Source organism: Typopeltis vanoorti, chromosome 9 (genome assembly GCF_054136105.1).
Source record: "Typopeltis vanoorti isolate ZY-2024b chromosome 9, IOZ_Tvanoo_1.0, whole genome shotgun sequence".
Taxonomy (NCBI): Eukaryota; Metazoa; Arthropoda; class Arachnida; order Uropygi; family Thelyphonidae; genus Typopeltis; species Typopeltis vanoorti.
In genome coordinates this window covers 6,789,590-6,814,557 of record NC_143557.1, presented here as the reverse complement: position 1 = coordinate 6,814,557, position 24,968 = coordinate 6,789,590, and the positions used below count along the sequence as shown (strand labels likewise).

The 24,968-nt window shown below is 35.6% G+C and overlaps 1 protein-coding gene across 2 annotated transcripts in view; it reads right to left on the bottom strand.

Moving 5' to 3' along the window:
- The window catches only part of LOC150102867 (mitochondrial import inner membrane translocase subunit TIM14), a 136,933-nt gene that overhangs the window by 32,301 nt on the left and 79,664 nt on the right, over positions 1-24,968 (bottom strand). For both annotated transcript variants that reach the window (XM_090397635.1, XM_090397634.1), the window contains exons 3-4: positions 16,713-16,764; positions 49-122 (exon numbers count right to left, since the gene is read on the bottom strand). In XM_090397635.1, the coding sequence (XP_090253761.1) occupies positions 49-122; positions 16,713-16,764 (126 nt within the window). The remainder of the gene's footprint in view (positions 1-48; positions 123-16,712; positions 16,765-24,968) is intronic.

Below are 24,968 nucleotides of genomic sequence, written 5' to 3'. Positions count from 1 at the left end.
TTTTAAAAAAAAATCTTAAACTTAAGACATGCATAAAAATTTTCTTACTGAAGATGGTATGGATTTAAGATGCTGTTCTAAAGCTTGAGCCCATCCTCTTGAAGAACGAAGTATATATCGTCCTATATAGAGTAGAAATATATACCACAATACATAAATCAAAGAAAGTTAAAATTGATGAATTTCTTAAAAACCATTAGTTCACCTCATATCATCCTTAAGTTTCTACAACATACTGTATTAAAAAGAAATGGAACAGTAATATTACAACGAAGAAAAATACACCTTACTTTCTATCATTTTGTTTTCATCAGACAAGCAATTATATTTAAAGTATACAGAAAATTGTGATAAAGCCATCTTAACTTTTTTTAAAAAAAAAAAAAAAAAGCTACTATTCATGGCTTCTGTTTCATTATTTGGCCATATCAGAATTTTCCTCCAAAACTGGAGATGTAACGATATCAAAGATGATACCAACTTCGTGGATAAAACAGGTAATCAGAAATAGCACTACTAACTATTTAAGAGTATGCAATAAAGCAGCTTAAGATGCAATCCTGGATATGTCATAGAATGATCCATATATTTGGAAATATTACTGTTTTTCTATGTTGTTTCTAAGTTTTTTATTTAGTATTTTTAAATAACAAAAAATATAGAAATTAAGTGAAATACCTGATTTATCAGGTATCATTATTATACAGGTATCTCCATGGAGTCAGATGACTCATTGTGGGAGATCCATTTATTCACACACACACACTAGCCATTATTCACATAATACCTATCATACTCATTCACTGATGAAGCACCCACTGCCACTTATGATAACCCATTCCACCCACTCATCACCCTCCAAGCAAAATACCTCTAGTCCTAACATCCTTGCTAATCACACTTACACAGCTTCCACCGGTGACCCCAGCTCCGTGTTTATGATCATGAACAAGTCTTTGGCCTCTTCAGTTTCCTGCAGTTCAGTTCCATCAATATAGTACACAACCCTTATCTCTTCCCAAAGTGCATCACATTACACTGGCAGTCATTTACTTTTTTTCCATTCTGCTAGTCTGTTTAAATCTTCCTGGAGGATCTCTGCATCACCTTCATTTACAATTACTCTTCCCAGTTTAGCATCATCAACAAACAACTGAATGTTTCCTGTCAAATCATTTCATAACTATATTGTTTCATAACAGAAAACGAAGTATTGAGCCCTGTGATACACCACTTGCCTTCTCCTGGACCTAACTCCTCCATAAACCATTCTTTAATATCTCTAGCGATATCACTGAGTAGTCATTTCCCTTAATCGTGTGGAAAGGCTTCTGTGTTCATCACACATGCTGATTGGATTTTAATGGTATAGATGTGAACACAGATTGATACGAAAATAACTATTAAATTAACTTAAACATTTGGGAGACAGTCATCCTAAGACCAAATTAGTATCTGTTTTTTTTTTTTTTTTTTTTTTTTTTTTTTTTTTTTTTAAACTTAGATGGCACCTAATTAGGACTTTAATCTTTGTGTTGCACGCTACAATTACTCATGCTAGTCCCACTGTTATACCTGATTGCAGTTGTCTTGCTGCTGTAACAAGCTTTGTATGCTCTGAAGATGCTGGATATAATACCAGCGAGAAATATTAGCGTTTAAGTTAAATAGTTATTTTCTTATCAATATGTGTTCGCATCTATACCATTAAAATCCAATCTACAGCCGTTTCCTTTATCCAACTTCCCTCTCATTTGATTATAAAAAGTAAGCAAATTACTAAGGTGAGACTTATCCTTCACAAAGCCATGTTGTTCCTTATAGATTATCATATTTCTATCGACCCAGACAATTCTTTCGCCAATTTTTCCAATACCTTAACCACCACTCTTGAGATGCTGATTGACCTATAATTTACTATTTCTGTCTTGAAGCAATGGGACTATTTTGCCCTCTTTCCACTCCATTGGCATCTTCCCACTACTAAGGCTTAAAATAAACAGCTTGGTCAGAGGGGCTGAAAATTCCCTTGCACATTCTCGTAATACACAGGACAATATGCCATTTAATCCCACAGCTCTGTTCGCATTAAGGTTCTGCAACATTTTAAGCACCTCCAATTTCTTCAACCATGCTACATTTTGCATCATGTGATCATTCTCCCACTTACTAACTTCTAGGCTGCTTCTCCTTTATGGCCATCAACCATATCTAGCACTATTTGTCACCACTGTCAAGTTAATTGTAAACGACTACAAATTAGTCTTCACACTTTTACATGTAGCATATATATTCTCAATTATAACTACTTCTTTTTCTATCTATTTTTCCACATTTTCCCAGACTTTTTCCCCACTGAACTCAAAGGCTTCTCCAAATCATGAAATCTCCAATTCATCAACCTCCATTCTCGCATCGATTCCTGTTACCTCTGTCACAGCAATATATCCTCTTGGATGATATACCCTTGCAAAGTAGTCACTCAGTAGCTAAGCTATTTCATCTGCCTCTATGACTTCTCTATCCTCAGCACTCATTAAAGGTATCTTTCCATAGTTATTTTTCTTCTTACTTGCCAAATAATGAAAGAAGAGAAAAAAAAAACTCCTTAAGCTTTCCTTTGGCCTGCTTGGCTATTTCTTCTTGTAATCTCATTTTGCCTTCCTTACCATGCTAGTCACCTTTCCCCTTATATATCCTCTACAACATTTCCATTCTTTTGCAGTTCATGCTTAATGATACCATTCATCCATCAATTCTTAGCTCATTTATCCTCCTGACCTTGGATATACAACATGATATTGCTTCCTCCAGATAACTCTCGACTATACCCCATGCAATGTGAACATCCTTCCCTTGAAGATTAGGCACTGCTTTGAGCAGTGCCACAGCATATTCTACTTTGTAATTTCCCATATACTTCTTAACTGAAAATTCTACATTTTGCTACCTCCCAAGTCAAGAATACATGCTCACTCTCCCAAACTGGAGGCAATGTAGTCACCTTAATTATGAACAGGTTCTTCTGATCCAACACTCAGGTACCTTGAGTCCCTCCTCCATCACATGCTGCTTTAAGTAATTATCTCTCAGTAACTGTATAAATTCCATTTCCTTCCTGCCATATAATCTCTCCTTCCAATCTATGTCTCAGAAGTTGAAGTTCCACATAATAACTACTCAACCTGCATGCACTGTACTAATCTCCTGACATATATCTTCCTTATCATCCCTGGTGTTCTTGGCTTATACCAGCAATCAATTTTATATCTTGGGTTCTGAATATCATACTACATTGCCTCAAAAAAAAAAACTGCCATTTGTCCTACCGACTCCTATTCTTGTTGGCTCCAATTCATCTGTTCTCAGCAGTACCCCCCTCCCCACATCCTGTCTACTCTATTCTCGATGAAAATACTAATCCCATCATATTCTATCCCTTTGTCATCTGCTTTTAGTCAAGTCTTATTAATGTCTTATAACTTTTGGCAAGATTGCACTAACCAACCCAAAACTCCTCCTCCTTATTCCTGATAGCGTTAGTATATAGAAACTATAGGAATACCCCCCCACCTAACCATCTTTACATCCTGACTTGACTATCCATTCGATACTGTTACCTGAGAGACTAGATACCACATTTTTTGTTAATTTGCACATTTATTCACATCAGGGGTGCCCTCATACACACTCACCATCTGTCCTAATTTCTTTAGTTTTCCTGACTTTATGCTTCCACACTCTCAGTGAATGAAGCACTCTCTAGACACCTAAAACTCTAAATCCATTCAAGTGCAGTCCAACAGCATTATATATTTCCTTCCATCCATCATACTCAATATCATTCTTTCTGAACAACCTGCATATGTGATTCATCGGCTACCATTACCCTTCTTCTCAGTTCATCTCTATAATAGTGTAGCAAAAACTTACAAACTTCATTCTCTCGCTCTTGTTTTTTGCTTTTTCCAATAACTCTTTATAAATTCTCCCCAAATTGTTTTCTACTTTCTGTCTTCTCCTAAGATGATTACTCTTATTTTTAACAATTCCCTCCAACTTTCCCTCAAATAATGAATGTCCTTTCTTCCATATCTAGATCATGTGATGGTTCACATATCTGGATAAGTGATATGGGTTTTCCATTACATTCAACCACAAGCCTCATCATCTTATCACTAATTCCATCATACTTAAGTCTGTCATTTACTTCTTTACTGATTATTAAATCAATGCCATTTTCTGAGTGGTCTGTTTCTGACATGCTGTATATCTTAAAAACTAAAATCAAAATAATAACTGCTGTTATCAAATTTACTAATAAATTACTATACTATATGATGTATTAATTCATTTTGATATTTTACTAAACTAATGGTAAGAAGTTATTTTCATGGTTTAATCACATTTACGACTTAATTAACAAATTTCCAGAGCAAAAATGTTTCTATTTCGGATACCTCATTTTCAGTGGCAATTAGTCAGTTTTTCCTTTCAATTTCATAAACAATCTCAGTATGTTAAACTATAAAGAGATGCCATTCAACATGCTGATCCTGAAGTTTTCCCCAACTATCTATGCAGTGTTCTATGCTAATTTCAGGTTCTATCTAATCATCTGCCATAACAGATTTATGTACTAAATCCTCAAACAATTCCTAACCAACATAATGATGCTGACTGGCCAGAATCCAGTATGTCCTAGTATTATAATAAATTTAGTTTAATCCTTTATCCAAGTGAAGATACTTTCAGGTGCAAACAAAGGTTGCGCCTGAAAGTATCTTCAGGACTGGGGAAAAAGTGGTACAACACCGGGCAACTCCTTGCAAAGGTGGAGCAACTACCAACACTCCTATCTCAGTATCTCCCATAATGCAAAACACATCTCCTTGCAGATATGTATAATGTTATGCATTAAGGGAAGGGCCACTACCCAGACTAGTTTCGACCTTTATTGAGGTCTCTTCAGTGGGAGCCAGGCCCAAGTGGAGATACCAGGCAGAAGCATTAGCAAGGTCATCTCCTAATATAGGAGCTGCCAAACGGTGTGCCACCTTTTTATTCAATTACTCTGGATTTAGAGAACGATGTTGAAAGTTTATTTTTCACTTGGTCAGACTATAATAAATTTAGTTTAATCCTTTATCCAAGTGTGTGCAAACAAAGTTTGCACCTGAAAGTATCTTCAGGACTGGGGTAAAGTGGTACAACACCGAGCAACTCCTTGCAAAGGTGGAGCAAGCTACCAACACTCCTATCTCAGCATCAACCATAATGCAAAACACATCTCCTTGCGGATATGTATAATGTTATGCATTAAGGGATGGGCCACTACCCTGGTATCTCCACTTGGGCCTTGCTCCCACTGAAGAGACCTCAATAAAGGTCGAAACTAGTCTGGGTAGTGGCCCTTCCCTTAATGCATAACATTATACATATCCGCAAGGAGATGTGTTTTGCATTATGGGAGATACTGAGATAGGAGTGTTGGTAGCTTGCTCCAACTTTGCAAGGAGTTGCCCGGTGTTGTACCACTTTACCCCAGTCCTGAAGATACTTTCAGGTGCAAACTTTGTTTGCACACACTTGAATAAAGGATTAAACTAAATTTATTATAGTTTAAACAAGTGAAAAATAAACTTTCAACATCTTTCTCTAAATCCAGAGTAATTGAATAAAAAAGGTGGCACACCGTTTGGCAGCTCCTATAGGAGGAGATGACCTTGCTAATGCTTCTGCCTGGTATCTCTACTTGGGCCTGGCTCCCACTGAAGAGACATCAATAAAGGTCGAAACTAGTCTGGGTAGTGGCCCTTCCCTTAATGCATAACATTATACATATCCGCAAGGAGATGTATTTTGCATTATGGGAGATAGGAGTGTTGGTAGCTTGCTCCACCTTTGGAAGGAGTTGCCCGGCATTGTACCACTTTACCCCAGTCCTGAAGATACTTTCAGGCGCAAACTTTGGATAAAGGATTAAACTAAATTTATTATAGTCTGACCAAGTGAAAAATAAACTTTCAATGTCCTAGTATTACTTCTTTTTGTATAAGCTCCATGCAGGAAAATATATCTGCTTGAAAGATAAAGTCAAACCCCCTGCCACTGTCCATGAGGCAGTTAATTATTTTTCACTTAAAAAAAGTCTTCTTTATTCTGAAAAAAATATTCCCCATGTCAGCAACTAGAATTAAATCCAGGGCTCCCATCTTCAACCAAAGGGTGTATAAAAATGCTGAAATCATATTTAATTATAATCAATTATGATTTTAATATATATATAATATAATCATCCTCATCAAATTACTGATATGTACCTTCACACAAGGGTCATACAGGATATGATAGTACTACATGAAAAACTTACATCATTACTAACTTCCAATCTACAATTTTCCTCCAAATCAATCGTTACCTCTCAAGAAGACTCCAACATTATCAGATCTTATATGTCTATGTTCTAAGGCACTTTTTACTGTATCAATCCATCTATATCTTGGTCTTCCTCTGGGTCTTTTTCCTGTCAACCTTTCAGAGAACACTTGTTTTGCTAATCTTTCCTTTCCCATTCTGTTTAAATGACCATACCACCTGAGATTAGCTCTGCTAACATATTCCTGGAGGCTAACAATTTAAGTTCTTTCCTTAATATCCTCATTTTTAATATGACAGTGATTTGTTCATGTCTCTAGACTTTGGTCAAGTCTTTTATTTTTTACCCAGCTCTCAGATCCATAAGTTAAAATTGGTTTGAACACTGTTGTATACAGCTAATTTAGCGTTTTGACTAATATCTCTCATTCCATATAAATTTATTCAGTTGTAGACTTCCTACCATATCAGCTTTACTGATTCTGCTGTCTATTTCCATTAAATTTATATCATTTAATTTATCATTTTCACTAAAAATCATTCCTAAATAGCCGAAATGTTTTTATTGTTCTATAGGTTCTCCATTCACAACAATGGAGTTGTTATTTTCAATGTTTCTGATTATTTTCGTTGTCTTTGTTTTGTTATTGCTGACCTTCATACTAAATCAATTACAACAGTTATTCAATTTAGTCAGGGAATTTTGCAGACTTGTACTGGATTTATTTAGAAGTATAACATCTGCATAAAGTAAAGAGCTGAGATTAACATCTCCAATTTTGATATCAAGTTTAATACCACTTTCCTTCATGTAGAACAAGTAAAGCATTTAACATAAAATCATCTTCCTGTACTTCTTTCAATTCTACCTGCTGACTTACAACTCAAAGACTAAGTGTTGTTTGATATAATGCTCCATTGACACCATACAGCAGTAGCATTTTGAACAGCTTTCTTCTTGGCACTTTGTAATGTGCCTTTTCCAGATCTACAAAACTTAAATACAGATCTTTGTTATATTCCCATGAGTTCTCAACCATTTGTGGTACAGTGAAAATCTGATCCTGACAGCCTCTATTTGGCTTAAATCCAGCTTGTTCTTCACCAAGCTTCACTTCCACAATCCTTCTAAACCGTTTCTCAAGTATACTTGCATAAATATTACCAGGAACCACGGAGTAGAGAAATACCTCTGTAATTCTCACATTCAGTTTTATTTCCCATTTTATATATGGGTACCATGAGAGCTCTACTCCTATCATCTGAAATTCGTCCCTCTGTCCAGGCTTTCTGAACTATGCAGTGCAGCCACTGTAAGACTTTTATAACTCCATACTTGAACATTGCAGGTCGAATATCATCTACTCCTGCTGCCTTTCCACATTTCAGGCTTTTGATGGCTTTTTCTACTTCAAGTATGGATATGTATTCCTGATTGCATGCCTGTTGAGTGTTTTTTTTACTACTGTTCTGTCACTGATTGTTTCGTTTAGTCGAATATAAAATATCATAATTCCTGATATGTAATATCAAGGATTATACAGAATGCTATGATAGTATTACATAATTAGTCTTATCAGTCAGGATTACAATGTGTCACTGACTGATGAGAGTCTAGAAATGTACGAAATAGAGGTGCTTAGTATATTACAGAACCTTAATGCTAACACTGCCATTGGGTTAGATGGCATATCGGCCCATGTGTTATGAGAATGTGCAAGAGAATTAGCGCCTCCTCTGACTATCCTGTTTAATTTAAACCTCAGTTCTGGTAAAGTTCCAACAGAGTGAAAAGAGGGGAAAATAATTCCACTGCATAAGGGAGGCTCAAGACAGATGTTGCAAATTATAGACCAATCAATATATCTGGAATGGTGGTTAAGGTTTGGAGAAATTGTAAAAATTAGAATTCAAGACTGGGTGGAGAGCAATATGATACTTTATAAGCGGCATTGTGGTTTTGTGAAGGGTAGGTCTTGCCTCAGTAACCTGCTTACTTTCTATAATAAAGTACACTAGTGGCCACCTTTTGAAAAAAGTGTATTTTTGAGGTTTGATGGCTCATAACATCACTTTTTTTTGGTGTAATACCATAAAATTATATATCAATGGAAAGATAATTTAATCAAGAATGTAATGCAATAACTTTTATGAAGGATTTTTTATTAGAACAGCAGTTATAAAGAAGAAAAGTGAAACACACAGAAAAAATGAGATATACAAAAATTATCACAATGTGAATTAATACTTAGTTGGGTAACCTTTAGCATTAATTACGGCCTTACAATGCCTTATGGAGTGAACCAAGTTTTTTTAGGTTCTGCAGCTGTTATAATGTGAAACCAAGATTGAATTATTGCTTCTATTAACTGGGTTTTATTGGTGGGTTGCTTCTGACTAACAAGTTTCTTTAGTCGGCTCAATAGATTTTCGATTGGGTTAAAGTCTGGGTTACTCCCAGGCCATTCCAGCAGTGGAATATGATTATCTTGAAACCACTTTTTTGCACACAGCAGCAACATGACATGGAGCTGAATCCTGTTGAAATATAAATGCTTCATTATCTTGGAAAAGATCACATGCAGAAGGCTTCAGTTTGGGCTCAAGTATTTCATTTATGTATTTTTGGGCATTTATATTCCCATTAATCATGCAAATTCTGCCCACGCCTTTTGATGTCATACAACCCCAGATCATAACACTAAGTGGGTGTTTCATGGTAGGTGTAATGCAATCAGGATACAAATCTTCTCTGATTCTTCTCCTTACGTATTTTATGCCATCACTACCAAACAGGGAGATTTTGGTCTCATCACTCCAAATAACACTGTCCGGTTAACATGGGTTTTAGCCCATGTTTAATCTTTTCAACCTTTGTTTGAGAGATAAAAATGGCTTTTTTCATGGAATTCTAGCATTTAGACCAAATTCCTGCAGTCTGCGCTGAACAGTCCTTGCACTCAACTAAACATTGTATCGCGCCATTTCATCTTGTATACACCCAGATGATTTTCTTCTGTCACGTAGGCACAGTTTCTCAATACCTCTATCATCACTTGCTATTGTGCACCTTTTCCTGCCTTTACCAGTTTGGTTTTGTAGTGACTGAGTCTCCTTATACTTCTTCAAAAATTTAGAAATGCCACCTTTGTTTAGGTTTCCACCAATTTTTCTTCTAATTTCTTCATAACTGTAGCCTTGTTCACTTAATAGTACTATTTTACATCGCTTTCTGGGTGACAGTCAACTCTTTGCACCATTTCTTTAATTTTATTTTGTTTTACAAGCTCACTAAATGAAGAACACACACAAAAAAAAACCCAACCAACTTGACAGCAATCGCATAACACACTGACAAATGTCCTCCTCTCAGCTCCAATACATGACATCAATAGCTGAATTCTCTAAACATTCATGCTCACTGGCTACATTCAAATGAAGGACAGCTACTTCATATCAACCTAAGCAAGTTGTATATTTTTTCTAGTTATTTGGCTATGACTTTTCATAGAATACAGATAATTGAACAAATTTTGTTGCATTACATTCTTGATTAAATTATCTTTCCATTGATATATAATTTTATCGTATTACACCAAAAAAAAGTGGTGTTATGAGCCATCAAATCTCAAAAATACACTTTTTCCAAAAGGTTTCCACAATTCTGGCCACTAGTGTAACAGTGGAGTTGGATAAAGGAAATCCTTACTTAGTGATACTGCTGGACTTTGCAAAGGCATTTGACAGGATTCCACATGGAAATCTTGTTGTATAAATTAGAGCAAATGGGTATGGATATGAAGCTGGTGATTTGGATTAGAGGGTGGCTGGTGGATAGATATCAAAGAGTGGTTTATGGAGAAGCTGAGTCCAGGAGAAGGCAGGTGACTAGTGGTGTACTGTATCTCATGGCTCAGTCCTCTATTGTTTAATTTGTACATTAATGATATTGGAAATAATTTGAAAGGTAATATTCACTTGTTTGCTGTTGATGCAAAATTAGGAAGAGCGATAGTCAATTCACATGATGTAGATATCTTGCAGGATGACTTAAATAGGCTGACGGTATGGGCTAAGGAAAATGGCTGTCAGTTTTTAACGTGACTAAGTGTAAGGTGATACACTTCGGGACGATGAGATCACATGCTGTTTACTATATCAATGGAACTGAACTGCAAGAAGTTGACGAGGCAAGGGACCTGGAAGTTATCGTGGACAGAGAACTCAAGTTTAAAGGTCTTATTGCAAAGGTTGCTAAAACATCATCAAATTACATGGTTGTTGAAGAACACACTGACTAGCAAGGATAAGGAAGTTATTGTTCCACTTTATAAGGTATTAATAAGACCACATTTGAACTACTGAGCACAGATCTGGTCACCTGGATTTCTTGGTGATGAAGAAATGGTGGAGAGGATTCGGAGGTGAGTTACAAAGATTGTTGCAGGTCTGTGGGATGTTCCTTATAAGGATAGACTGAAGATCTGTGGGCTCCAAAAACTAGCTGATAGATGTAGGAGAGGAGATATGATAGAGGCATATAAATTATTAAAGGGATTTTAGAGGATTGATACTGAGACTTTTTTAAGACCAGTGCAGGAAGAGAGATAACGAGGGGGACATCCCCGGAGATTATGTAAGAGTGTGGTTAACAAGGGTGTTAGGACTAGATTCTTTGCTTGGAGAATTGTGAATGCTTCGTCTTTGAATGAATTTAAGAAAAAGTATGATAGGTATCGTGTGAATAATGGTTAGTGTGTCAATGTAGGGTCTCCCGCAATGAGTCTTTTGACTCCATGGAGACAACGTTATAATAATAATAGTATTGTCAGATCTTATTTCAGTCTTCTAAAGTACTTTTAACTGCATCAATCCACCCAGATCGTGGCCTTCCTGTGGATCTTTTTTTCCTTGTGATCTCAGCATGAAATATCTGTTTTGCTAATGTTTCCTCTTCCGTTCTGTTTATTTGTGAAAAAGGGATACAATCCCAGAGATTATGTAAGAGTGTGGTTAACAAGGGTGTTAGGACTAGATTCTTTGCTTGGAGAATTGTGAATGCTTCGTCTTTGAATGAATTTAAGGAAAAGTATGATAGGTATCGTGTGAATAATGGTTAGTGTGTCAATGTAGGGTCTCCCGCAATGAGTCTTTTGACTCCATGGAGACAACGTTATAATAATAATAGTATTGTCAGATCTTATTTCAGTCTTCTAAAGTACTTTTAACTGCATCAATCCACCTAGATCGTGGCCTTCCTGTGGATCTTTTTTTCCTTGTGATCTCAGCATGAAATATCTGTTTTGCTAATGTTTCCTCTTCCGTTCTGTTTATTTGTGAAAAAGGGATACAATGCGACAGCTCATCATAGCATCTGAAGAGTCAAGTTCTTCTATTTTTCTAAGAAATTCTGTGGATTTTTTTTTAAATTGAAGAAACAGTGCCTAATTAGGGGACAAAAAAGATAAGACAAAACTTTAGAAATTTTATAAGTAGGGCTGCTTATGGAATCAACAATAGATCTAAGAAAACAATCATTTTTGTAAAAATTCCTCGTAAGGAGAATTTTTAGCCCTTGAATTTCCATCTGACTATAATTTTTAAATTAAATCTGGCATACCTTGAAGAAAGAATCTTAACTCTCAACCTTAACTTACATAAAGAAAGAAAGAATCATTGGATTTCAACTTCTGCTTATCATAAAACAAATTTTATGGGTTGTTATATTCCATTGTCTGCAAACCATTCATCTCAAAAATACAGTTATAAAATCATTCCTATCTTGAACACACAGCTTTTCCTTCAAAGTATAAACATCTCATACTGAAAATAAAAGTACATCATCAGTGTATGTAGAGACAAGCAAATCAAAGAACTGGAATGAATACAAGTTACATACAACAATTGTTTTACCAATTAAAAATGGTTGCCTCAAGCTAGAAATCAATATATTAATAAATAATATTAAAACTGTTTTTGATGTTTACATAAAATGAGAATTTCCCAAACTTTTTGGGGAGAGAGAGATAATTGTTCTGATTCAGGTTAGCCTGATGTAAAAGGGCTTTGCAACTTTCTTTGAAAAGGCATTCATATTTAAGAGTGCTTCTATGGAGAAGACGAGCTTCATCCCACCAGATACTTTGTTTAGTGTCAATGCTATGCTGTGACAGACCAGACTTTTGAGATTTCACGTATTCAATGTAATACTGATGTTCATTAATTCTTTTTTATACAGAAGATTTTAAAGATTAGTCCTCCAAAGTATTTTTTCACAGGAATTGGAAATGTTCAAACAAATGGCTCTATTATAACCCAAGAATTGCATATAAAATCAATGCCAGTTTTGCATGTCATCATCTAATGTCAAGTCCACAGAACTATTCCTTATATTAAAGGCATTTCTGAACATCTGGCAAAGAGTTTGAAGAAATGTCAACTTATTGCTACTTCAAACCCACAATCTCTTATTTTGTCTTATTTTGGAAAAACGGAATGAACAATTAAAAAAATCATATTCAGAACACCAGAGCCACATCTAGCTTATCAAACCTCTTATTTGGTCTAGCTCAACATGGAATTGATACTACTCACAAGATCCAATAATACCAACCTTTTGCATAAGAGCACTTGAAAATCTGGACATTTATTCAAAGAAGGTGCAGAAGCCTTATTTCATTGGCTTAACTTAAATTGTAATGAATGATTTTCTATTCCTAATGTTTGGGAAATTGTTATCCTCAATTGTACTAAAGAATTCATTTTTTATTTATTTTAAATATCCCTCCCCAAATGTTTTATCCTATACTACATGACTCTAATTATGTTGGAGGTTTAATGGATTTTTTACAACACTCAAAAAGAATTAAAATAGAATTTAATACTTCCTATATTTCGTCCTAGTCACTAGGACATCTACAGGGATTACAAAAACAATTAATGTAACATGCACACAAAAACTTACAATACTAAGCCCAACCACGTGGGTGACAATAAAGTCTTATCTAGGTGGAGCGCCCTCTAAGGGCGGTAGTAGGTGGCCTGGAATGTAAGGTGGGACCTCTGGTGATGAGTGTTTCCCTAATCTTAGGAAGCTTAATGCAACCGTATTTATTGAGATTTGGTTGGTTTCTGAGAGCTGCTGCTGCTCCTAAGAAAAGTCTCTCTTTCTTGAATTTGCTGTGGTGGAGAATGGTGGTTTTTCTTCCATGATACTCTGTGGGTGGTGTCCAACACATGGTCAGCCAAGCCTGAATGGCCGTAGTTGTGTTTAACGATGTATGACTTGTGTTCCTCCAGGCGGATGGATGCTGATCTGCCTGTCTGTCCAAAGTATGCAAGCTTACAGGAACAGGGTACTTTGTAAACTCCAGGCAGAGAGAGAGGAGGGAGCTGATCTTTCGTAGAACGGATAAGGGTAGCCAGTTTGCGGTAGGGCTTATATGCAGCATTGTCATGCACCAAAATCATAGTGCTTGTCAGGGTCCTGGTGCAAGAATTTCACCAACAGAATGCCTTGGTGATCCAGAACACTGTGACCTTGACTTTTTGGACAGTAAAAATAGTTTTGAGTATTTTTTCACAGAGGAGAATGTGAGTGTTTCCAGGTCATGGAGTCTTGTCTGCTCTCCGGGGTAAAGTGATGAACTCGTGTTCATCTCCTGTGACTAGGCAAGTGAGAAACCTTTGCCTTTGTCTCTGTATCACAACAGATTCTCCAGACACATCTCCATGTGTATTGCGTGAAATATGGTGTCTTCTGTCTTGCTCAATTAACTAATAAGTGAATGCATGTTCACTTATTCATTACCGTGCCATCTCAAGAAGGCACGGTAACGAAATCTAGGTACAGTGGCTATAGCCTTATAAAGAGGGCAAAAACTTCTTTATCAGTATCTGTCAGTGTGCATTTCCAATAATCAAGTAAGATTTTGTTATATTTTCCATTTTGCACTATGCCCCCAGATCTATCCCCCAAATTTCTGACAATCAATTTCTTATAGTGCAATCCCATCAATATAATACACAGCTTGCAATATTTTTCTGTATGACTTGACGCTTTGCCACAGCAAAATGGCAATCATTATGGTGACAGTTCACAGTGGCAAAGCATAACCTTTTTGTCTACAATGCCACTATCATCTTGCAAGATCCAAACATCGCCTTCACTTGCCATTTTCTTCCCTCACTCAGCATCAGCAAGTGTCTCACTCCTCCTGAATTCTGGCTTTAACAAACTTTTCCAAAATCTTAACCCAAACTCTAGACATTGATAAGCCTATAATTTGAAATCTCTGTTCTGGAGCATCTCTTATGTAATAACAACAATCAATTGTCCTCCTTCCATCTATCAGGACCACCACCTTGTCAATGTCTCATCAGTGCTGAGACATTAACAACCTTAAAGGCACTGTTAATTCTCTTGCACTTTCTCATCATCCATGGCAATTCCTACATGTGTAATTTTGTTCACTGCAGTGTGTGTGTGCAAAATATATGCACATCACAGAGTGAGAAATTTATGGAAGGAGAATGAAACTGGTGAGCAGGTCTGTCATAAGGGTTTTAGAGAGTGAATGAAAGAAATGTGAGGAGAGCAAGAAGAATGATAGTGGCAATTTGAAAGACAAAATGTAGGGAAATGCAATTATGAATGGCAAAGTTGATTGTTGTATGCAGTAAGAGTGACTAAATAATTAAATGATGGAAAAGGAAGAGAATGACCACATGGTAATACAAAAGACAGTGCACTTAAGTGAATTTTCTGCAGAACAAAACATGATGTTTGGCCTGCTTAGCTAATTTCCTCTTATTATCTGATTTTGCCTTCCTTACCATGCTTGTCATCCTTGCTTGTACTTTGATTGTTCTTGTGTTTGGTGATCACATTTCTCCTTATATTCTTTCCACAATATTTTCTCCCTGCTAAATGATGTCACTGAGCCATTTAACTCCTGCTTAATTTATCCTTCTGATCCTAAATTGCCCTCATGCAACCCTTGTAAACTGCTAGAATCCCTTAGAGTCTCCTGCCATGATAATGTTCCAAAGTGCCTCCTGAGTGTCATAATCACCAGCTATTCAGTTCCACATATACTATGCTTAACTGGAAGTTGTACATGCTTGACCACCTCCTAGGTCAAGAGTATATGATCACTCTTCTTCACTGGAGACAAAGTAGATACCTCAGTTATAGAAAAAATACTCTTATGTTATCAACAGATTTAATACTCTCAACTCTGAGTTCCCCCTTATCACATGCAGTTTTTTTGCCAGTTATCTCTCAGTAGCTGCATAAATTCCACTTCCTTCTCCCATGTCATTTCCTCCTCCTAATCTAAACCCTTAAATCATTATGGGATGATTTTCTCCTATAGCATCAACTAATAATCTCACACTAGCCAGCCTCAAATCCAATCACTTGTGTGTTCCTTGCACTGTGTGCAGGGGCTGAGTCCTGTTGGGAGGTCCACTGCCTACTGTGAAACAAGGTGTTGTTCAGAGCATACCACAGATTCCAGCACAGTGTCTTGATACACTTTGGCAGAGGTTTTGCCCTTTCTTGCAAAAATGGAACTTGGTCACTCCCCACCACACACACGCACACACACACACCAAATCATCACTGAAGTGGAGTGATAACCTCTCTGATTCCTGGGTGCTTGGCACATACTGTGCAACCATCAGTGAAAGAGATATCTCTGTCTGTTGTTCGAATACCACCAAAGAAGAGCCTTTGACTTTATCACCCTCTGCTACATAAGTTATGGTGTAAGGAAGTGTCCAGTAAGATGATAATCATCAGCTCGTTCTACTCATCTTATCCCCAGATCATCAGTTAGTACATGTGACATCGTTCTCTGCAAAATGTTCATCTCTCAGCAACATTCTCAAAGGATTACAGCAGAGCTGTGCCATAGGATACAACACAAGCTGTTGTATCCTAAAACAACATGGTCGACCTGTTCTTTGGTAGTTATATATGTCTTTTGTATAGTTATTATGGTTAATAGTCTGATACACAAACATCCTACTGATCGGGAATGTTTTTGGCATGTTAAAAATAACAGGTGCATTCCAACCTTGTGAAGTGCTATTAGAGCTACACAGTTCTCATAATCTCTCCACTACATGTTAATACATGGTCAACAGCTAAACAACTCTCTCTCTCTCTACTGATAAACATGCAAATATTGGCTGCACACATCACCACTAATGGAATCTGTGGCCAGTGCTGGGATGAGCAAAAGTTGTAACAATATTTATGGGTAAGACTGTGTATATATGAAACATTTAGGTTAAAAGCAAACTATATAATGAAAAGTAATATTTACCTGTAAAACCAACAGCTGCAAGTGCCAAGCCTGCTACAATAACACCTGAAGACTATAAAAAAAAAAGATTATAACAGAAAATTAAATACCTACAATGAAACAGGAAATTAAAAGTTGATTCATGCATTTTGTAAAGAATACCAATAGTTAATTATGAAGCATTTCAGTAAAAATTAATTGAAAATTATTCACAATGAGAAATGATTCTTTGTAATGCACAGTACATCAGTGTTTATACCTCAGGGATATTCTAAAACTCATTTAGATTTGCTATCTACATCTCTCTCCTAATACCACCAACCATTCTGAACTTTACGATTTGCATTCTTTAAATTACTATTACACCCTCCATGGAGTCAACAGACTCATCGTGGGAGGTTCCATTCAAGTGACAACATATTTATCATATAGAATCTTAAAATCCTTAACACTCTTTGTATTAACAAACACATTCTGGTAATCAGGGCCAGTTGAAGCGGGCATGCAGAGGATGCGGGCACCGCTACGAAATGGGCGCCGCCGCCGGGGCACTGTTCATAAGTTAGTTTTTAAGAAACAAAATTTTTATCATGAAAACAAAAAATTCTTAGAATGATCAATATTAAAATAAATAAGGCTGGATACACCGAATAAAAATTTTAATAAATTGTATATTGAGGCCTCTTTGATCAGCCGGATGTTTACAATTTTGCAGCGAGACCAGGCTAAATGCTTGCCTAAAGAATGTTGTGTCTACTGCAGTCTATTTAAAGTGAAATAGTGAACGGTTTTTGTGTGCAGAAACGAATTTTCGTACAAAACATTTGTTGCTAGTTAATCAGTCATATGGTACACATCTCAGTAGGCTACTGACAGTAGCGCAGTGCACACTATTATTTCGTCTCTATGTCGTGTTGTGTAATAATTTCTTGTGGGTATAAAATAGAAATGGAATCAAAAATTAAAAAAAAGTTATTCGGTGCACAAAATCGTAAGCATCATGCTGCGAAAGAAGCAGATGTTAAGAAACAAACTGTGGCTCTTAATAAATTTGTTAAAATATTAAAATATTCTGATGCAGATTGTAACCAACTCGTTACATCAGAAATCAGAGTTGAAGAACCGTGCACATCATCCAGTTTTCATGAAAGTACTATTGCAACTATTGAACAAAGATAACAAGACGCATGATTTAAGTGAAAAACAGTTAGGAGAAGATTTAGTTGTAGTTGACCACGAAACTAACACATTGTTAGTCTCTGTAAATTTAGAAGATCCAGGTGAATGGGGAAATATTGATGAAAAATTACAAGTTGTTTTAACTGGCCTGTTCAAAAGACAAATATAATAAATTCCAGAGATACATATGGTCATAAATTTGGCGATACATATTATAATAGAAAAATGGAAAATGGGGAGCTCATGCAAAGAACATGGCTCATTTATTCCGAAACTTTAAATTCTCTTTTTAGCTTTTGTTGCAAACCTTTCGCACCTACCGAATCGAGTAGTCTTGTAGAAAGTTATAACGACTGGAGAAATGTAAGTACAACTTTGCATAGACATGAGACTAGTTTAACTCACATGAAAAATTTCTTAAAATGGAAAGAAGTTGATAAAAATTTAAAAAACAAAACTATTATTGATTGCCAGACTCAATGGAAAAGAAACATTGGACGAGTGTTTTAGAATGCTTGAATGAAATTATAAAATTCCTTGGCAGCCAAAATTTAGCTTTTCGCAGATCATCTGATAAATTATATGAAAGGAATAACAGCAATTTTTTAAAATTAGTCGAACTGTTTGCGAAGTTTGATCCCATTATGGAAAATCATGTTGAAAGGACCCTACAACGAAACAATAAAGTACACTATTTGAGTAAAGACAGTCAAAATGAAATATTGGAAACTTTAAGTAATGCAATCAGGGATACAATTTTATTCTCAATTTGAAAATCTAAATATTATTCCATAATTTTTGACTGCACACCTGATGTAAGTAAAACAGAACAAATGACCATTATTATTCGCTTTGTTTCATGTGACAATGGAATTGTCAAGCTCAGAGAAAACTTTTTAGGTTTTGCAAATATATCAGATTCCACAGAACGTGGTTTATGTGCAACAATAATGGAACAACTGGAAAAATGGAACATTCCCATTGAAGACATGCGAGGTTAAGAGTATGACAATGGAGCAAATATGAAAGGGAAAAAATGCGAGCTCCAAAATTTGTTTTTATACAAAACTCCTCGAGCTTTTTACGTGTCATGTGCTGCTCATACTCTAAATTTAATCATTAACGATGCAGCCAAAGTGAATGCAGATACAATTAGTTTCTTTGCAATTATTCAAGAAATATACAATTTCTTTTCATTCTCTTACAAATGTTGAGCAATCCTTTTAAAGGATTGCCCAACGTTTGTAAGAGAATGAAATGTCCTACATGCTGAGTTCGTAAAAAAATTGACATTGAAACAGCCATCAGAAATGTGATGGGAAAGTAAAATTAATGCAATCTGCCATCTACGATATCAGTCAAGAGAAATTTACGATGCACTTTTTGAAATTTTAAATAATGAAAATTTTAATAAAGAAACTCAGCATGAAGCACAAACATTATGTGCTAAAATAAAGGACTACAAATTTTATTTGCTCTCTTATAACTTGGCATGATTTACTTAACAGAATAAACCCTGTGAGTAAAATGCTTCAAGACAAAAATATGAACATTACACTTGCTTTAGAATCTATCGAAAACTTAAAAATATTCTTACAAGAGTATCGATCAGATACAAATTTTAAAGAAGTTTGAAAAACGGCAAAAGAACTGAGTGAAGAGGTGGACAGAGAACAAGAATTTAAAACTGGTACGGAAGTCCGACGAAGAAAGAAGACACTACAATTTGACTAAGAGCATCATGACGAAACGCCACAATCGCCAGAAGATAAATTTAGAATGAATGTATGTTATACACTTCTAGACGTTGCAATGTGTTTGTTAATAGAATGTTTTGAACAACTAAAAACATTATGATAATTTCAATTTCTTGTATATATTACTACAAATTAATAACGATTTAGAGATTCTCTTGAAAGACGGCGACAATAAACACATAAATGCAATAGAACTATATGACGAGTTATGTGCTTTCTGTGATATTTTTCGGAAGGATAATTTAAATATTCAAAACCATTTCGATATTTTTAATTTTATTGTGTCAAATAATTTATCTTTCCCTAACTTTTTGATTGCTTTAAGAATACTATTAACCTTAACTGTTAGTGTAGCAAGCAGCGAACGTTCCTTTTCCAAGTTGAAAATTGATTAAAACCTACTTAAGAACAAGTATGTCACAAAAAAGGCTTGTTAATTTAGCGTTAATAGCTATTGAAAATGATATATGTGTGGAATTAGACGTTAAGACCATTATTTCTAATTTTATGAATATGAAATCAAAAACCCTAAAATTTTAATTTAAAAAAATTCAAGTATATTTATGTAATTTAATTTATTTTCTGTTATTCTGTAAAGATGTTATTTTTTGAATACTTATACTAAATGTTCTAATTATTTCTGAATTCTTTTATTTTCTCATCTATCTTGAGTGTCTTTTATTTTTCTAAAATATAGTTCCACTTATAAAAATTATTAAAAAATTTTTACATGTTACTAAGAATTTAGTAACTTGTAAAATGCAAGAATTTTTTAAACCTTAGTTCAAATAAATTTTAATTATAATTAAAATTAATTTTAATTTTGTTAGCGATTCGGGTCGGTAAGAAGGCTATAATCCCTGTATCATTATATTCAACGATTAAAGTGAAGTGGCTTTATCAGAATTTGCTTTAACTTTTGAGAATTTTTTGAATATTCGGGTTTTTAATAATTAACCTGCCTAGTCAACAACCGCGGTTTGTTACATTTAGCAAACCCACGTGTGGCTGTTCTGTCAAAATTTATTTAAGAAATTTCAAATAATTTAAATTTTTATTATCGTAAAAGAACCACACATGCCCGGATCATTACAGGGGGCGCTTAGATAGACATTGCATGCGAGCGACAAAGACCCTAGTGCCAGCACTGCTGGTAATATGTTCCATTCACTGACAATTCTCCATGTAAAAAATCTACTCCTCACACCCCTCTTCAACACACTTTTACATAACTTCTAGGAATAATCTCTGGTTCTTCCCCTCTTACCTTCTACACTTTTTATGATCCCCTCTGGATTAATTTAAAAAAAAAAAAAAAAAAAACCCTCTCACTAACTTAAATGTCTCTATCATATCACCTCTCTTCCTCCTATCCACCAAATTGCAATCCACATTTCTTCAATCTCTCTCCATAGCCAGCATTCCAAAGTCCTAACATTGTCTTAGTCATTTGCCTCTGGACCCTCTCTAATGTTTCCATATCACATTGAAAACTAGGTGACCAGATCTGAGCACAATAGTCCAAGTGTGGTCTGACCAGTGCCTTATACAGTGGCACAACCACTTCCTTATTATCCTTACATGTTAGAGTACTTCTTATCATAGCAGCACTATGATGTGCATCCTTTGCAACACTAGCAATATGTCCTCTAAACTTCAGTCTGTCAATCATCACTCCTAAATCTCTAATCTCATCCACTTCCTGCAGTACGGCACCGTTGATATAGTACACAGCCTTGATATTAAAACTACAACCCCCTACTCTTTTGTCTAAGTAAAAAGTCTATTCAAATCTTCCTAAAGGGATTTAACATCAGCAGTGCTACTTATATTTCTTCCCAACTCTGCATCATCAGCAAATAGCTGAATATCCCCAGTCAGTCTATGATATATCATTTGCAAACAAGTTAAACAGCAGGGCCCAAGAATAGAACTCTAGAGCATGCCACTGGTTTTCTCCTTTTTTGAGACACTGCTCCATCATACAAAACCCGCTGGTATCGTTCAGAGCTAATCTCTGATCCATCTAACCAATATACTATCTATTCCCATCCTCTGCAGCTTGTACACCAACTTATCATGTGGTAATCTGTCAAATGCTTTTGCAAAGTAAGAATATCACTGTATATGATTCTTCCTTATCTAATGCACTTGTCACCTTATCATGAAATGCAAATAAATTACTAAAACAGGCCCTACCCCTTTACAAATCCATGCTGACCATCATAAAGAATGTTATGTCCATCAACCTAATTAAGTATTCTATTCCTTACCACATCTCTCCAACACCTTGACCACAACTTCAGTTATACAGGCTGGCCTATAGTTGGAGACATATGTCTTAGAACCATGCTTGTGGAGTGGTATTATTTTGTCTTCTTTCCGCTCCTTAGGAATGATACCCACTGCAAGACTTTCATTAAATAACCAGGTCAAGGGCATAGCCAACTGTGGTGCACATTCCTTAAGAATAAGTGGTGATATGTCACCCATTCCCACAGCCTTATTCACATCTAACCCAACCAACATCTGATACACCTTTGTTTCTTTCACTTCCCAATTCTCCTAATACTTGCCTCTCTTCTATATATTGCACCAGATCATTTACACCAGTGTGATATATGCTGATAAATTGCTCGTTCCTTTGCAGCTGTTAGTCTGCTGCCATAACTATCCACCAATGTTAATCTGCCATAATTATTCTTCCTCTTGCTTGCCATGTATTGGAAAAATTCCCTTGAGTTAACCTTGGCCTGACCAGCCAATCTCCTCTCATACTGCACCTCTTCTTTTTTTACCATGCTAGTCACCTTTCTAGACTGCACTTTATACTCTTCATGGATCTGATCACCACCAACTGTCTTGTACCTCCTCCATAACATTTTCTTTTCCAGCACAGCTTGCTTGATTTCACTGTTCATTCATCCATTTCACTCCTACTCTATATACTCACTTAACCCTTGGTATGCAATCATACTCTGCTTTTGTCAAATACTGCCAACATCTTTTCTGCTCAGCTCATCTACCCTACATTAAATGATTTTATCCAGTCCATATTTGCTATGAGGAAACATCTTTCTTAATGATGACAACATTCACAACTCCAACAGGCTTTCCTTTTCCAAGAGAAATGATTCATCAGTGAGAGACAATGTCATGGAAATTACCATCTCCAATGATGTCACAAATTATTCATGTGTCTACCAAAATACCAGCTACCTCTAACTGCTCTCCATTCCTAATATATTTCTTAAGAATTGAAAATGTTTGTCCTCTAGGCAATTCAGATAGCAATTAAGTATAAATTTCTTCTCCTACTGAGCAACATTCATATAGTCCTTTTCATACATTTACAGTATGACACTACAGCAGGGGTGGGGAACCCCTCGCCCGTGAATCTATTTCAGTTCACCCCTTTGTTGATGTACTTGCATGTACATGTAAATAAAATTTTATAATAATTTAAATTTATTATAATTAAATTTATTTAAATTTAAATAATTAAATATACAAAATCAAAAATAACTATATTACATAAAATATGATCGTCATACATCTGGCAACCATCAAATCGAGACCAGCCATTAAAATAAAAAGGAAGCAGAAACAAAGGCCATTAATTTGATAAAAAGTAAAGGGTTGAACAACAGGGAATTCAAAGAATTTTTGCAAGATCTTGAAGCCAAATATGGGAACTTATTGTACCATTGTGAAGTTAGGTGGCTAAGTAGAGCTCAAATGCTCAAGCAATTTTATGAACTTAAAGACGAAGTGAAAATTTTCTTGGACATTAAAGGTGTCTCCCATTAAAGAATTGGAGGATGAGAAGTTTCAAACTGATTTAGCATTTTTAGTAGACATAACTAGTCATCTGAATAACCTAAATTTGAAATTACAAGGCCCAGGCCCCTATCAGCTAATGACCTCTTTGCTCACTCATATCAAGAGCTTTGAATCGATGCTTCAATTATTTCTTCTGTAATTAAAAGATACCATATCAGATGAGAATGTTGCACATTTACTTATTGAGATATATATATATTGCACACTACATAAACTATATATAAGAGTTAAACTTGCCAGATGCCCACAGAAGTTTCTAAATTAGCAATTTTCGCCCTTGATACTAAAAAGGTTCTCCACTCCTGCTGTACAGTGTCATATTGTAATATTTACATGTAAAACCAATAGCTGCAAGTGTCAAACTTACAACAACACCTGAAGACTAAAAGAACGCAAAATGGGATGATCATCATGCTTCATTTTTGTGACTGGATTACTGTTTGCAGTCTTCTAATCCAAATATTCACAGTGAATGCATCACAAAAACTTCTTTCTGGCATGTAAACATTCATTCCCCAGTCCACTTTAAATTATCATTCCTTATTGAATAGGTTTTCCTCGTTGGTTCTGCATGAAGTACTAAAGCTATATACGATAAGAATCAAGCATATTGCAATTGACTTTGGTCACAATTTCCATCTTTTCTTTTTGCTTATGCCACAGCTCAAAACAATTGCAAGCAATTATCAACACATTCTGAAAGGCCCAAATGTGGGGAAACTTTCATCTTAGACAGTTTATTTTTGGTCCCTTGTCAAAGTACTGGCTACAACTTTTGTCCAAACCGGCTTCTACCTCTTTTGGACTCATAGTTCATATCCCACAGAAAAAGTCAACTTTTTCTCTAATTCTTGTAATGATGATCTTTGAAAATGCTTCATACCATTCCAAATATGCAATATTCAATGTCTCCTGTAATTTTTCACCAGAAAGAGATCAGAAGTGTCTTGATACCAGAAGAATCTTCTAAGTTTCCTCACATTTGGGCCTTTCAGAATGTGTTGATAGAATTTCTCTCATCATTCTGAAGGTTTGTGCTCCAGAGTTCTCTCTTTTTCTATACTGCCTGTTTACTCTACTACTTAACTGATATCTATTTCTGCTTGGAAATTAGTCCATATCTAACCCATACCTAAGAGGACAACAATCTTTAGCATCAAACTTATGTCCTGCTTCTCACTTCAATTCTCTGTCGAGTAATGGAGAAAATCATTAACATTAACTGGAAGCCTTTCAAGACCTCAGAGAACATTCCTGTTTATGTCACTTGGACCAATGCCATGGTAAGTTTGGTAAATTTCAAGTGGTTACTTTTGAGCATGTGTGTGACACACAGACATTAAATAAGCCTTTATCATATGATTTGTCTGCTGACTCTCTCTCTCTGTTTATATATTATGTGTGACTGAGGATGGATTTCTATCTTCAAACATTGCAATTAATGCTGAATACCATAGGGCCTTCTTTCACCTACTTCCATCTGTATAATCAATCTTTT